Source organism: Anoplophora glabripennis, unplaced genomic scaffold, assembly GCF_000390285.2.
Source record: "Anoplophora glabripennis isolate ALB-LARVAE unplaced genomic scaffold, Agla_2.0 scaffold36, whole genome shotgun sequence".
Taxonomy (NCBI): Eukaryota; Metazoa; Arthropoda; class Insecta; order Coleoptera; family Cerambycidae; genus Anoplophora; species Anoplophora glabripennis.
In genome coordinates, this window is record NW_019416310.1 from 466,029 (window position 1) to 483,263 (window position 17,235).

General features: G+C 31.6%; 1 protein-coding gene across 1 annotated transcript; it reads right to left on the bottom strand.

Moving 5' to 3' along the window:
• Window positions 1–523: 523 nt before the first annotated feature.
• Window positions 524–15,264, bottom strand: LOC108915779. Its single transcript, XM_023454032.1, has 5 exons — window positions 15,033–15,264; window positions 6,723–6,871; window positions 5,650–5,807; window positions 2,177–2,346; window positions 524–848 (listed from the first exon to the last, which is right to left on the bottom strand). The coding sequence occupies exons 1-5, from the start codon at window positions 15,060–15,062 to the stop codon at window positions 642–644; spliced, it is 714 nt and encodes a 237-aa protein (XP_023309800.1). The 5' UTR covers window positions 15,063–15,264; the 3' UTR covers window positions 524–641.
• Between the last annotated feature and the right edge of the window lie 1,971 nt (window positions 15,265–17,235).

Here is a 17,235-nt window from a genome sequence, read left to right on the forward strand (position 1 = left end):
GCTAGAGAGGTAAAAGTTTCTAAAAGAACCAGTTTATCTAATGCGTATTTTTGGATATCGAGTTTTTGCGAAATATAAAAGTTATGGCAAAAAATGTCTTGAGGGGTAGTTATTTCAACCCCTTTCGAGGGCTTAAAATTTTCGAAAAATAGTTGAAAACTCTCATCTGTATTAGTAAACAACCTGTAAAAAATTTATTATTTGTACCTTGTTCGGTTTTCAAATTACAGCCAATTTTCATAATTTTTTTGGAAACTTTGATGGCCCATATCTCTTCAGGGGTCATTTTACTAAGGCGATTTTTTGCAGATCGTGTTCTTTTGAAATGTAGATTCACTGGTATCATTTATGCTACGCCATTCAAAAACACCCTGTATACAAAATGTTTTATATTTTGAGATTACAAATTTTTAATATTAATATCTTCACTATGTAGCAATTTTATCGTTAAAATGTTAAGGTTTACAAAACTGGTCAAATAAAAATAAAAAAACTTTATTTATATTTCATATAAATACATTCTTACAGTTAAAATTTAAATTAAAAAATAAATATCTTACAAAGTTAAATAAATATGAGCACATTGCGATTTGTGTAGCACTTTAACATACAACTTTCCATTCACACTGTTCTCCTCTCTATCATAGTCTGGGTATCGAAGACATTGCACTGGCTTCTTGATTAGTTTGAGATGCGTATTTTGGCCTGCATACACACCCACTCTCCACCAGCACATAATCTTGCCCAGTAAGGGTTACAGGTCCCAAAGGAATTACCAAAAACAAATAAGGAACATACGTTTGCGTACATTCGCCTCTAACTACATCACATTCAGAACTTTCACAAACCTAAAACAGAATATATGTTATAGATTTATTATTGCTCTTATTACAAAATACTTATACAGGTTCGGAAAGTCCCCATGGTTCATCGGCCGTTACGTGAGAGCGATAAAGTAAGTCATAGAAATCCGTGCCATAGAGAAGGATGGTTATAATGAATGCGTCTCATAGTCACCGCTCGTTTCGCCCTTCCACAAATAAGATCCACTTCCACTTGTAATTCAGCGACCGGTGGTCATCTTTGTTTTCGTCGTTTGGCTTTTCTGTAATAGATGTCACTACGAATATAACTCCGACTTCGTATTCCGATAGTTAATACAATCCGTTAACAGAGGGCAACACAATTTGTCTAAGGTGCAGCCCTAGAAAGAGTGATGCCAGATCTACAGATTTTTTTGGAATTGGGTAAATAGGGAATTTTGCTGTATTTCTTGGGATTTTTAAGTTTTTTTAAAAAGTATACTTAAATAACAACTAAATGAACTTTTAATGCAGCTGAGCACTACACTGCATTTGAATAACTTCTCAGTAGTGGAAACAAGGTCACTAGATTTACAAATAGAGGTATCTACTAGCTACTGTAAAAAGTTTTCTTTGTTACGCGTTGTGCTTCCCTCTGTTAACGGATGGTATTAACATATCGGAATACCGAAGTCGAAATTGTATAAGTAGTGACATCTATTAAAGAAAAACCAAACGACGAAAACAAAGATGACCACCGGTCGCTGAATTACAAGTGGAAGTGGATCTTATTTGTGGAAGGGTGAAACGGGCGGTGAGTATGAGACGCCTTCATTGTAGCCGGCCTTCTCTATCGCACAGATTTTTATGACTTACTTTATCGCTCTCACGTAACGGCGGATGAACCATGGGGACTTTCCGACCCTGTATATTATGCACTGTTATTAGTACCACAATGTAATATATACAAATCAGATCAGTTAAAGCATGATATAATTATCGATAACCATTTTTTTACGTGCATCACCAATCTACTTCCTTAGAACGTGGCGGTGGTTGTTTACTTCTGTATAATCTTTACATCTGTATAATCTGTTTTCTGTTATTTGTGAATTATGTTATTTTTAGTAAATAAATAGTTAAGTTATGAAGGTGAAGTTAAATAATAAAATAATCTGTTTCATAAGAAAATGTGCATCAAATAGTTTATCGAAGAAATTTAAAAATCCCGCCGCACCCACAGATCCACAGAACAGAGAAGAAGAACTCATTTTCAACATGGTTGACTTGTTTATCTCTTTAATGTCTATTGGTTTGTACATATTATAATGTATTATTACATTGACTGAAATACTAATAATAAAGAACCATACCTCGAAAACTACTTGTTGTAACAGATCAGGAAATTTTTGTACGATTGTCACTGGTTGTCCTGATGTTAAAGATACACCATACATTGGAGCGGTGGTGTTATATCGGGTTTTGCACAGTCTTGCTGGTGTTCCTGCACACATATTGGCAGGAGAAACATTCGCATTTCGTGCTAAAAAAACATTTCTTTTAAAATAATTGTGAATGCATGTAAGTATTGCATTGCGAAACAAAAATTTTAAAATTGGTTAAGAACAAAATAAAAACTATACAGGAATAAAGATATAAATATATTTTGTAAATGAGAATAAAATAGCTAATAGGGTTATATGAATAACATAATTACATTTCGTTAGGATACCTCAAAATATTATTAAAATTGGAGAACTGGTTTCAGAATTTGGATCTTTTCTACATTACATTGGCAATTCTGTTATTATCTAATTAGGTTGGTAATACCAACAACGGCCAATAATACAATGTATACAAGCGTAAATTGACAAATCGCAAACTTTAGTTATTTATATTCAATGGAATCAGAGAAACAATATTTACAATTTTTATAAGAATGGGCTCATTCAGCATTTTTCTTTATTTGCTTAACGGAAAGATATTGCAATTTTAAGGATCTCTGCAAAAAATTTGAATTTTATATCGATTTACAAGTCATCCAAAAAAAAAATCATAAACTGGCGCGCTGAGTATCCGTTGAACCGGCGGGTCTGACGTCACCGCATGGGAAACCGATGCCGCATGCTTGCGTGTGTTGTTAGCACAGACGTTGTCAGTCAGTCGGGTAGTCGGGTTTTAGATTCCTGTTAAGTTTCGATTGAGTACGTTACGATACCGAATTTTGTTAACAATACACAGAACAGAAAAAATTACAAATATTGTATTGTTCCCTAATGTGAAGACGCCTAACAAAATAATAATGTTCGCGTAATTCTGTGGTGCGGATCTACAATCAATAGTCTATTAGTCTCTACTTTGTTTATTTTAATATCTTTTATTTGAAAAATGACTTACTTTGAAATCAACAAAACTACCCTGCGTCCTGCGTAATTTAGGTATGTAATAAAATACGTTTGTATCTTTTAGAAACACTATACACTTGTGTTTTCCATTATTGATTTTGTGAATATTATACAAATACCTATAGGTTTGTAGGTACTAAATATTTATATAAAAATACATAATAAATATCATACCTATTGTTAATATATTTATAAGATATTAGGTAGATTTTATGTAGTTTCCATGGGGATAAAAGTAGTAATAAGAATTTTGTATTTGAAACCTGCGACAGAAACGGTTTCGTCCAATTAAACGAAAATCCTTAGTCTTATAGTATTCTCAATGTACAAAAACATAAAAATTTTCGCTACAAACGTACTTTAAAGAAGAGAAGCTGAAGCACTGACAAAAGCCGTGGTTTTTATTACAGAAATCCATAACCATTAACAAATCTACTTTTGGCAAATTTGAAGAATCTGCTTTTACGAAATTTGCTTCCATTTTTTAAATTTAATATGCACAAATGCTAAAACATTCTGTAGTTGCATGAACTCATCTGGAAGTAGCGCCAAGCCGGCTGACCGTCCCATGCGGTGACGTCATTGCATTGCCACGGCTGAGACAAATATTCGCATTTTAAAAATCATATAAGTAGTTTGAAAACGGCTCAACGGATTGAGTCAAAATTTTCAGGATCACCTAATCATGAGCAATATTTTGTGTAGATATACAAAATAAGAACGTTTTTGAACTTTTATTGAATGACCCTAATGTTTTAATGTGCGATAATCTGTATGCTAAAAGCAAAAGGAACAATAATTTTAAAGAAATCAATATTAATGAGAGTACATTTATAACTTTCAGGTTTGTTGCCATTCATATTTAGACTAAAGAAAGTGTTTTAAAAATGGTCTAGCTGTAGATACATACCTTAACAAACAAGCTATAGGTACCTTAACCCAGTCTTAACTTAGACAAGTTGAGTAGGTATATGTATAAATAATGTCGTGTCCACTTTAAAATGAATAGATAACGATTTAAGTAGATACGTACTTTTCATCCAGACTTAAATTTTGGTCAATGTTTTTTTAAATAGGTAATGTACATATGTATAATTCGGGATTTTTAGATACGCATACCATTAGAATTTAAGAATATAAACTGCAAAATCCGCGTTAACGTAAAAATAATAAGATATGTACGAATGTATGTACAGGATGTCACGTTCTTTACGGGACATATAGGTACGTCAAGAGTTTTGTGTCAAAATTAACCGATTTAGTTCCCGTTACTACAATTTTGCTTCTTTAAAAAGTTAAATAATGTTTTTGTATTATTTTTAACCTAACTCCGTAAGCTTTTGAGATATTTCGATGAAATTGGTATGAGGAGTTTTTGAGGTAGCCGATTACGAATGTGATATTTCTTTTTACCTAAAACAGTGCCGTATTTAAGAATACTTTAAACATATATTTTTTGGTGTTTGTTTTGAAGCATCACTTTTTTACTGTAAAAAAAAGAAATATCTAAATCTAAATGCAGCCAGTATACCTTTTTTGGAGTAAATAAAGTGATGTTCCAAAAAACATGTGCGTTTTCTCAAAAATCTCTACCACCAAAGAAAATTACAGAAAAAAACAAAATACTGTTTGAGGTATTCTGTATGTTTTAGGCAAAAAAATAAGCTTATATTCATATTCAGCTATCCCAAAAGCCCCCCCTCTATACCAAATTACATTGAAATATTTTTAAAAGTGACAGTTATTTTGAAAAAGTAAAATAAAAAAAAATTAAGGAAGTAAAATTGTAATAACTTAACTTGTTTTAAATCAGTTTATTTTGACCGAAGCTGCTACTTTAAAACATCTCACGTTCTTTACTGGACACTGTAAATTGTTCCATTGTGTGAATATTTTAACATTAGAAAAAGTAGTCCATGGAAAATTTCTTTCAAGTAGCAATAAAAATATAATGTAACTGTATATAATTAGTGAAGTAATGGGCACTGTCAGTTTAACATCCTCTGAACAATGTGATGATTACACGATTGACGATGAGAATATTACCATGTTCTGTTACTTTAAACTTTACCCATAAGCTTAAGCATATATTTTCTTGTTTTATACTCGTTATTAGTTATTATTTTAAAACCAGGACTGGCTTCAAGGTATAAAAAGTAAAAATATGCTGCTAAAATTGAAGTTAACGTTTCTTTAAATATCATAATTTATAACCAAAAAATTATGTAGGTATTTACATTTTTTCTGAAAAGTAGGCTGTGACCCTTTTATAGAACAAACTACAGTTGCCCCTGTTTAACAGATACAGAAATCTTGTTTTTACTTAATAGAATAAATATAAATATAAATATTTCAGTTAACTTTGTCTCTTAATAATAAAGCTATGTAATAAATCTACCATAGTGTCATATTTTACAACAATCCACAAAAAGAGCTCTTACCTTGTCTGCTTATAACAGGTTCATGTCCTGTACTATGTTCGTAAGCTCCCAGCAACGCTTTCCTCGTAAGGAAAGGATCTATCGTCCTTTGAGATCGTCCTGTTCGTGCACTTCCCATCCACGGGCTGGATCCTCTGAAGGATCTTTCAATGGCTGCACTAAGACATATTGAGGCGTGTTAAGTACATGAAGACAACATTAATTTAAGGCCACACTCAGCGCTATATTAGCTACGTATCTGTTATCGCGAACATAGTATATAGAATGCGTACGATATAGTAGTAATATATCGTACGCATTTTGTCTGGCCACGCCCATTTAATGCTAGATCTACACAGAGCGCTTGCTAGCTATGTTCGCTATACACGTTGAAAATATCCAATATTACTGCCATGCAGAGCAGAATGTTTGCAATGCTCTCAATGATTATTAAAAAAAAAACAACATTGTTACATCGACGCAGTCGGTTTTTTTTAGGAAATGATTTCTTGTCCCATAAAGAGAACTATTTAAATTTTAATTTGATACTAACATCCCATTTTTCACAATTATTTATTGTTAAATTTTTAAATATGAACAAACACTGCTAGTCATGGATCATAAGAACTTCACATATTTTTTCTCTCTTTTTTATTAAATCTGAAATAGGAAAATAAAAAGGGTGTCATGTTGATTTTACTTTTATTATGAGTTCAGACCTGGTTTGTTACTGGTAATGCAACTTCTGAAATAAGCAAAGCAGAACTAAATCAGTTTCAGTTTAGTGGGTCATATTTCACTCATCTATCATTATCATTAACACACACATGTGGTTCATTTACTTGATTTAACAGGTGCTGAACGAGAGACAAAGTACTGTAATTTATGTTATGTTTTATTTCTTTTTTGTGTCCTATAACATGAGAATGTCCACTATCATAACTGCTGTTTCGTTTTTTGGTCGTATGCCTTTCTAAAAGATGCACTTCATAAGGAAAATAAACTGAAAATGATCTTAAAACACACAAGTAATTATTTGAATAATGATTGATGGCAAAACATCTGGTTCTAACTGATATCTGACTTTGACTTACGTTGGATATGGCATATTGTCTGGACCCACACAGTTTGGGCTGTCCATTAGTGCATCACCCCATAGATATTTCAGCCCTCCTCCGCCTTCACATTTTGTGGGGATTTTCGCTAACGTCGTATTTATTATTGTGCATACTACTGTTGTGACCTGAAAGAAAAAATTAAAGAATTATCTTTTTCCGTTCCGATATAGATACGCTTCGTATATCAAAATTAAGACACCACTAAAAATTAACCCCAATTTCAAAGGTCATTTTCTCTGCGAAGTGTATGCGGGGTGTTAATAATGAATTTGATCAGACTTCATTGACGTATTCAACCGATGAAAATAATTACCTATGGCGTGGCTTAAAAAAATGTTTGATTCCACATTTGCGTAGGTTTAATTTTCTTTCTCTAACACATTAAATGTACTACTTATACATCCGTAAAATAGCAGATTACAGCTCTTTTCTTGTATTCATGATTTCAGAATCACAACGCGTTACGATCCAAAATCTAGCAACCTGATTGGTTTCCATCGGATCGTAACGCGTTACAATTCCGAAAACATGAATCAAAGAAAAGAGCTAAGGAACAATAGTTATATACAATATACAATACAATATACAATATACAATAATTTTTTGACACACGCAAAATCTTGAACATTTTTTAACCACAATTATCTCAAGACTATCAATTTTACGAACTTTTACAAGAGTATTTTTTGTTAAAAATTGTCGTTTGTGACAAAATTCTAAAAATTCGAATTTAAAAAAAATAGTGAAAAATCTTCCTTCCCCTAAAAAAACATATCCTACTCTTGCACAGAGAAGCGCTATAGGGTTACTTTTTAAAAGCGTTTATCCATGAAAAAAACTATTCCAATTATTATATAACTTGTTTTGGAATTTAAGTTATAGAAAAAAATTTGAAACTATAATGACATCTTGTGGATACCTCTAGGGCAATAGTATTCAACCTTTTATTTCCAAAATTAAATTCAAGTACAACTTTTACAATTAGTATAATCAGAGTTGAAGTAGGTAAATATACTTTAGTTTTAATTAGAGTTAGCATTGGGCTAGAGGTTAAAAAAAATTGAGCTTGCTGATACTTACACAGGGTTTTTTTAATACATCGTTGAAGATTACAGCAATAAAATGTGCATTGAAAGAATAAGAAGGCTTTTGGATTAGGCTATAGTTGAGATTTTGATTTTTTAAATGAACAAATACAAAATTATATAATAATGTCCAATACCTGAATTTAATGGAATTGTTTAATTATTATTAATAGCGTCTTTATGTATAGGCAAACTTATCATTAACACCGTGTATAGTATAGCGCCTTTAACTAAATTAATGGTTTTTAATCTATGTACATATTTAAAGAGTTTTATGTTTTTCAACATTTGTAACCCGCGCATACGCCAAAATCACGAAAGAAACTTTTTCACTGTTTCAAATCAAGTAAAGTTTATATATGCAGAAAAAGGCTTACATATATTTCATATTTAATCTACAGGTACCTCACGTCAAACTTCAATAATTGTTTTGAGAGAATAAGGAGTATTTTTTCTCTAAATATTATGTTTACAACTTCTACTTCAAATAATGTGTGTGTATGTGAATAGCTCGAACTTGCACAGTTTTACCAATTCTCTAAATAGATCAAGTTTCATTTTAATTTATTATACAGCGCTTTTCCATAATTTCTCCTAAACCATTACGTTAATTACAATAATAATCTTGAATATGTAAATACGTGTGGTGGTATGGAGACTGTTTTACTGGCCATAAAAATATTGATATTTACTGTAATGAATAAGTATGTACAGCGTGTTTTCCTATATTTTGTACCTCACCTACAGTCATCCTCTGTTTATTTAAGTATTTTACTACATAAAAAAAATTATAAAATCATATTTCTTTAGCCAAAAATCTCACTTTGGAAAAAGCAGACAAATACAAAAAATACACGTAATTAGTTAACCTTTCGAAAAACAATCTGCTTTTTGGAAACTAGAAATGATGTTCTTTTTGAAATATGTTTGACTGTTTTAATAGAAAATAGGAAAGAAATTAAATCTGTACAAAATAGTCGTTATTTTTGAAGAAAAAATGTTAAATAAAAAAGTGTGAATTTTACAGAATATATAGTCAAAATTTTGTATCAAATCAAATAAATAAGCTTTATTTAGCTTTTTTTTTTATATTTTTCGAATCACCTGTGGCATATTGATGGGAAGCAGTAAGTTCGAAGCCGGTATATCTCCTGACGAATGATTTTAGCCATTTAATAGATATCTTCAGTGCTGGACAGGGCTTGTAGTCCGCGGAGTAGTTGTTTCCCACAGTATCATTAGTTAAAAACTATATACAGGGTGTTTGTAAATAAGTGCGAAATAGATTAGGGGGTGGTTGCCGAAGTTATTTTGTAAAAAAAAGTTCATATAAACGTAGGCTGAAATATGCTTTGTTTCCGAGGTACAGAGTGTTTAAATTTTAATTTTTTATTTACTTTTATTGATTATTTCAAAGAGTTTTAAAGATATCGACTCGAAATTTGATGGTTGTATTTTATTTAGAAATAGTATTTACAGCAACCTGCTAGATAATGTATCCAGAAATTAAAAATACACAACTTGCAATAAAATATGTTTTATTTTTTTCCTCAAAAACGGTGCATCCTACGAAAAAAATTGAAGGGATCAATTTAATTCAGAATTGATGGGGGATTTCTAAAAAAATATCAAAAACGGGAAAAAGTCAGTGGAGTACCATTTTTTTTAAAAGGTTGTGTCATTCTCGCACGAATGCCACTGGTGCCAGTAGAAATATTCGGATCACTCTAAACAATGCACATTTATCCCTTCAAAGCGCTTTTCAAATTTCCAGTCGATATCTTTAAAACTGTTTGAAATAATTAATAAAAATAAATAAAAAATTAAAATTTAAACACTGTGTTTCGCACTTATTGACAAACACCCTGTATTTTTACACGTTTGCATAAAGCTTCTAATTTATTACTATTACAGTGATGTCAGGTTTGATTGGTCTACCTCTTATAGTAAGGAAGATGTGGCTAAAAGATTAAATATTGATATGACAAGCATTTGACCATTATCTCGCTTACTATTAGAGATAGACCCATTAAATCTATGTATTATGTGTGATATTTTATATAAAAAACAGAAGTAAATAGATATACAAATTTTATTTTTACACGTTTGCGAAATTGTTCTCTAAGAGCAGTCGCTTTAAGTAGGGAAGCATACAGCAATAAATTTGTATTACCTATAAGACACACTTGCGTGACATTTTTAATATTATACAGAAAAAAGAAGAATTCGACTAAGAAATGTAATTGGAAAACACGATGTGATAAAAAAATTTCAACAATGAACGAACTGTGACAAATTTATAAACGTTCAGGTGCAAATGAAAACAGATAATCACGTTCGTATTTAAAAAATAAATAAACAGTTACTCAGTCAACTTTTTCCACTATTAGGTATTATTTTCAACTCAGTAATTGATCATTCTTTAACATGAAATATAAGTGATGTATACTCGTTTAGCTTGAGTTATTATCTTCATTTATTTATATATAGTTTTTTATGCAAGTAGTAATTTCAAAGTAGGTAACTAAAACAAGTTAATTTTAATCAACTAATAATATCTAGGATGATATACGATTATACGTGAACCTTCGTGACTTTAATAGTTTCTTTGGTAATAAATATAATTGAAAATGTATAACTTTATGTCATACTGCGACCGGTATTAGCCATTTATGGTTATAATATAATGTTTCCGTAAGATTAAAATTACATTATATTCAGTCAGTTTAAAAATGATAGAAGTTGCAGGACTTTGTGCTAGAATACGTGAGATATAATTATCAGGAATGCAAAGGAAACAAGTGAATTTATAAATTCGCATATGTGAGAACCTTTATAATTTTTTCGCACGATGAAATACAGTTAAGTAAATTATATGAACTATAATGATTAAAGAGAGCATTAGAATGGTTCCGTCTGATGGATTCAACAGTAAAAACATATACTTGACACTGTAAATTCATTTCCGGTGGATTGTTAACAAGTATGTCTTTTTCTGGAGAAGGGAAGTTGATAGTTAAACAAAAGTACCTCCTTGGCATCATCCACTAGAGATGGATTTAGTAATTATACCATTGATTTGAACTTTTGGAATATCCTTTTTCCGAGGAATATAAAAATTTCAAGAATAAATCAAAAGCTATTAACGTTTGCTTACTATTTTCCAATATCTCAAGTTTGTTTTTTTTGTAAAGATGAATCAATTCTCTATAAGATTGGCTGACGATTTTTTTTAGCTGCAATCACGATCTGGGTTAGATTATTAGGTTAATGAAATAACACAAGCCGACAATACTTTCATTCCTTATTTAACCAGTAGGTAGGTATAATACCGTTTCACATTCTTGTATTACGGAACAACATTTGTTTAATTAGTCTAGTCTGGTCTAGATGAGCCTACATCAAAACCCATTAATAAGTCATAGACATATCATGTATCAAATAAACAAGTAGTATCGAATGTAAATGTAGAAGTGGAAGTGTGATTTTGATTTATGAATCAGATATTTATGGGTGTAAATACCTATCGAGAGAAGACGTTGCATTAAAATATTTATTATCGTGAATATTACATAACTTGAGTTTAATATCGAAGTCTTGTTTTCGTTTTGTATACGAGAAACCTAGATTTCATCAGTTTCGTTTTCTGTCGAAGAATACACCTAATTATGATGAGTGACGCTTGGTGTTTCATATACTTATTTTGCTCTGATTACTGCAGTTTTATTAATATTTCGTATCTTCATTACGAATGGTATATGTAAACAAATAAATTAAGAGGAACAACTAATAAAGGTACCTACCGGAGTATTATTAATGAAATACTGGATGTTGAATGAAAACTTTTAAATTGAAAATTCTGTAAGGAAAAATTTAATAATAATTGGGAAATGAAAATAGTGGATAAGGAACCTCAAAAACCATCTCGTTTTCCTAATGTAAACCCAATGGATTTCTTCTATCTTTGACATCATACCAATATTACGTACTTACTGCAACAGGAAGTACCCTAAAGATGACATCAGAGTGGCAAAAATTATGCAGTGTTCAATATTAATAGGGATTTCTGTTATACTCAAAAAAGGGTTGATTTTACAAACTAACTTTTGCCTAATCAGAAAGATCCTCAGACAATGCTCACATACAAATATTTTTGAACAAATACCCGATTCAAAAACATTTTCCGTAAATAAAAGCCAATTAAAATTTCTTGCTTATCCGCGAACAAAAGTTTATGAGTAGAAATAGTCTGTCCACACAAGAAAATTCATTCTGATCAGTGTCAAAGAATATATTCCAAAGTGGACTTTTACAGATTACATATTTTTGCATTTAAGAAGAAGTAAAAGACGAGGATGACATTCCTCGAGATGGAGTACAACAACCTCAGAATATTTTACGAGAAATGACGACAGAAGATGATGCTGGATGTCCAAGGACTTTTTGAGAATGACGCCGACTGATTTCGAAGCTTTAATTTGAAAAGATCTACGATTGACAGACTCTAGTTTATGCTGGCTTCAAGAAGTATAATTTCAAATAATTGTCCCAGGAAGATGAAATGTATTATTAATACATAAATAATTTTATAACAATAGTAATAAAAAAAATAAAACTCCTTTTGTAAGTAAGAAAAATAAAATTTATAAATATAAGAAAATCGTTTGATATAGATTACAATATTTATAAAACAAAACAACTAAAAATTAATTTGTCCCATAATACAGGGTGTTCCGAAATTCATGCAACAAAATTTGGTCATAGATTCTTAAGACAAATTTAGAGGACCCGTATTTTTTCCTTTTGCCAACTGGCCCCCTCTTTCGAAGTTACAGCCCCCTGAAATTTGCCCCTAATAAGTATTTTTTATATCTCAAAACCATGTTGTACGAGAATCACTAAATTTGGTACACAGGGATTTTATGACATGTGGAATCTCACAGTGCTACGCTTTTTGGCGAGGAACCCCCTTAAGACACTTTTTCGTGGGCCCCCTTGTCTTTGGAACCAGAAAAATTTGGTCGCAAATTTGATTTTTTTCTTAAATTATTAGTTAGCTAGAAAGCCATTGAATTTAGAAACTTTTTTGTCTCTTGATATTTTTTTCGTAAAACGCAATGTTTTTGAGGAAAATGGCGAATCACGATATGTATTCGATCACATTTTGACATTTTTCTCGAAAACATTGCGTTTTACGAAAAAACTATAAAGGGACAAAAAGTTTCTAAATTTAATGGCTTTCTAATGGACTGATAATTTTTAAGAAATTTAAATAGGCGACCAAATTTTTTTAGCTCCAAAGACAAGAGGGCCCACGAAATTGTCTTAAGGGGGTTCCCCGCCAAAAAACGTAGTACCATCAGATTCCACATGTCATAAAACCCCTGTGTACCAAATTTAGTCATTCTCGTACTGAGATATAAAAAAAAAATATTCTTAGAGGCGGACTTCAGGGGGCTGTAACTCCGAAAAAGTGCCCCCACTTGGCAAAAATAGAAAATACGTGTCCCCTAAATTTGTCTTAAGAACCTCTGACCAAATTTTGTTGCATGAATTTCGGGACACCCTGTATAATACACACACACAGAAATCAACTAATACTCGATCTATCTGTTTTCTATAATACGTTTTCGTCACTTTTTACATTTTGTTCGATATTTCACTTAAACATTGAGAGACAAAGTAATAATAATAGGTTAGATTTAAAATTTTCAGTTTTCGATTTTTCTTTTCATTTTCGAATCGATAACTTGCTATAGGTTTAATGTTTGCAGTAAAATATCTAACTTTAGCATTTTCTCAGTGTAATTATGTTCAGTTAGGTAAAACTAAACATCATTTTGAGGGAAAAGAATTGTTTATTTAAAATTGCACTTAACAAAAATTGAAATTTATTACAAAGATTACAATAACAAATATAGGGGAGTACTTGCCCTAATTGTTTATACAGGATGTTTCAAAAAGGTTATGCCAAACTCGAGGGTGATATAGAGGAGATTGTGGTAGGAAATTTTTTCCATATAAATAGTCGGAAATAAGCCGTTTTGGCCCTGGAGAAATTTTTGCCCAAAAACGTTATATTATCTCGTTAACACCAAGAGATCTTAATATTTAAGTAATTTTTATTAAGGATAACGCAAAAAATGATTTGTAACAAAATAAACACGTTTATGTAAGTGTTTGCCAATTACATGTCTTACACGATGTTGGTAAAAATTGATTTTATCCACAACTGTGTGATAAAAGCTCTATTGCACGCATCTAATCTAGCCATGCAATGTCATCTGAATGACAGTGTGAGGAATAGTAGTATTGAAACAAATGAACAGAGTTGTCACGTAACAAATGATCGTACCTAATTTAGTGTTTCACATTTTCTTCCGCAATGTTCTCTATAACCCCCTCAAGTTTGGCAACACCTTTTTGAATCACCCTGTATTTCAATTTTATATTATATATTTTCGTTTGACCATTTCTATAAAAACGTTGAACCTACGTCTGCACAAAATATACAGTGTTCTTTTAAAAGTATAGTGTTAGTTAATATTTTTAATATTTAAAAAATAAAAAATTGGTAATACTTATTATCAGTTTGTTTCAAGAAAATAAGGCAAAAATTTTTATTTGATAAACCTTCAGCTGAAATTTCAATTATCGACAAACTATATGGAAATTGTTCCTATTTGCTGTAGCGACGACTGGTTATTCCAATACTTCACGTTGTCGCAGAAGAGATTGGGTTTACTCACTGCATTGGATTTAAAGTACCGTTTCCTCAGTCTTTAACCTCATTAAAAAATATGTGCCATTTCGTGACTAATATATATAAAAAGTTATATGATCAACGCTGGATTAGTCAATATAGCAGTTTATTGTTAAAAATCCGTCTTCCAGCGACACAGACTCCATACCAGCTATCAAATGGGTATTACTGACCACCTGTTGTTATTCAGGTATATGGCGATACCTGATCATTGACCTCGTCATAACTGTTCTTGAGCACTTTATGTGGGCTTCGCAGGGTAATAATTTTTGATTATCGGTGGATTTAGGTTTCCAAAATTCAGTGGGAACGTACTCGTAACAATCCGGAAGTACTTTTCAGTTAAGATAATTACATAATTACCATGTAAAGTGTACAGAGCAGCTTTTCATAACATTAAAGATGCTTTATACGTGAGATGTTGACGAGTCTACTTACCGCAATTAGTATCGTGTTTTTTCGTGACATCTTCCTAGATCTAAGTGGTGCCTTTATTGTCAAGAAATTCAGGAAACTGACGAACTTACTATCTATAAAAACACTCTTGTGAGTTGGGTGTTTATTAAAACTTCCACATTATTCTTCTGACCACATTTTCGAAACCATAACACTGTTCTTCGTTGAGGCACTAAGTATAAACTGAACGCTCTTCCAGCATTAATATTCTTGAGATGTTTATAGCGGTATTAATTTGTGCCAGTAGACTGAACCGACGACAGTCTTGCGGTCTTGGTCTTGAACTTGTAAAACGGAAATTATAATGGTACTTACCTGGAAGGGGACGTTGGTGAAGACAGGTGAGAACAGGCGGGTGGGGCATAGGAAAAAATGTACATGTTTCAAGTTTCAAGTATTTCGTCGCTCATAAATTTGAAATATTTGGCGAGACCTGATTCAGAATGTGTACATAGTGACCGCTGAAATCCAGGCCACTATTGTTATTGCCGTGATGGTAGAGGCGTTCAGAAAAACGTGGCAAAGGAGGAAAATATGTATACATACAGTGTGTCCACGGATGGAGTTGAAGAGAAGGAACATTTTGATTTTTCAAATTTTTATTAAATGTACAAAAACGTAGTTTTAAGTAAACATTTGTGGGCTGTCCTCCATAAAGAAATGATATGAAATATAGTGGTTGATTTTATCCTTAGAACTCAATGTCATTTAAACAGCACATAAAATAAAAAATACTCTTTCACAACAATAAAATTTAACACACACTTTAATTCTAAACAATGTCTAATAAAATTTTTCCCAACTTCTACCCAAACATGGCATTTACGCAGTGTGAAAAAATTGAAAACTCGCAAACAAGTGGAATATGTGAACACATTTTTTAAAACAACTTTTCACAGTAATATGTTTTGCTAGCGTACACAAAAAAGGTACTTTATCTAGGCTATTTTTTTATTCGGGTCGAAACGTACATAATTTTTAATAAATAAAAATATGATGAAGATTATTTTGTAAACAAATTTGTTCCATAAAGTGGCAAAATCTGCTCAAAAATTTTCTGAAATAATGCCCACGAGTAAGATGCTCTAGGAGCACCCTGTACATGTTAAATGTTTGAAAATAAATAAATATTTTTTAATTAGCATAATGTAGTATTGATCGCCAAGGATAAAATTAGCCACTATCGTTCTGATCATCTTTTAATAGGAAACACCCTGTATATGTTGGATGACGTAACACTACATTTCTGTACATTTGACTTTTATACATAAATTGAAGAATAGTTAAATTTTCCCTCATTTCAACTTAATCCGTGGACACACTGTATGATAAATAACGCATATTGTTTCCTGTAAAATCTAGTTTCTAAAAAGTCGAAGAAGCTACATGCATATCTTCGCACAATAAAAGATACGTAATTTCAATATATGTATAGGTATATGTAGGTTTTGGTTTATACATTGTACCTACATCATTCTGGCTAATTATTATACAGGGTGTCCGGTAACTACGGGGAAAAAATAAAGGGTTATATAGAGCAGGTCAAACGAGTGCTAGAACTTCATATAAACTTTTTACCTAGGTGCCATTGTTGAGGAGTTATTGTCACTCAAAGTAAGAAGTTGAAAAATGAATATTGCCCATAATGTCTAAAGGGTTACTTTGATTAACTTGAAATTAGGGGGATAAAAGCTACTCATTCATATGTATCTTTGTACATTTAAAATTGAATCAAATATTTTTTATTATACAAGGACGGTCGAAATTATGTTATAAAATTTACGCAACTTTGACAGAGCTGCAGAGCAGGTTACTTCAGTAAATGCTCGATATGTCCTCCATCTAGTTCAATGCACTTCCTTATTCTTTTAAGATTATTTTGTTGCATGAAAACTCTCATTTAGTCATTCAAGGCAAACACCAGCAAAGATTCATAGTTAATGTATGGGCATGAATAATCGGTAACCAATTAATAGTCCCCTTTTTCTTACCGGATAGATTAAACGGTGCCCGATATTTGATTTTTTTACAAGATCTACTACTAGAAAATGTGCCATTGCAAACAAGACAGGAGATGTATTTCATGCATGATGGGACACCGCCCCACTTCAGTCGTGAAATTAGAAATTACCTCAATGCAACATTTGGTGGATTGGGCGAGTCGGAGCACACTTATGGGCACCTA

Bases quoted from the DNA above. Each gene is read 5' to 3' on its own strand.
- LOC108915779 (XM_023454032.1), bottom strand. From the start codon at position 15,062: ATGTCACGAAAAAACACGATACTAATTGCG. The intron at 6,872-15,032 runs GTAAGTAGACTC...TTTTTCTTTCAG, and splicing joins AAAACACGATACTAATTGCG to GTCACAACAGTAGTATGCAC. The intron at 5,808-6,722 runs GTAAGTCAAAGT...AATATGTCTTAG, and splicing joins GACAATATGCCATATCCAAC to TGCAGCCATTGAAAGATCCT.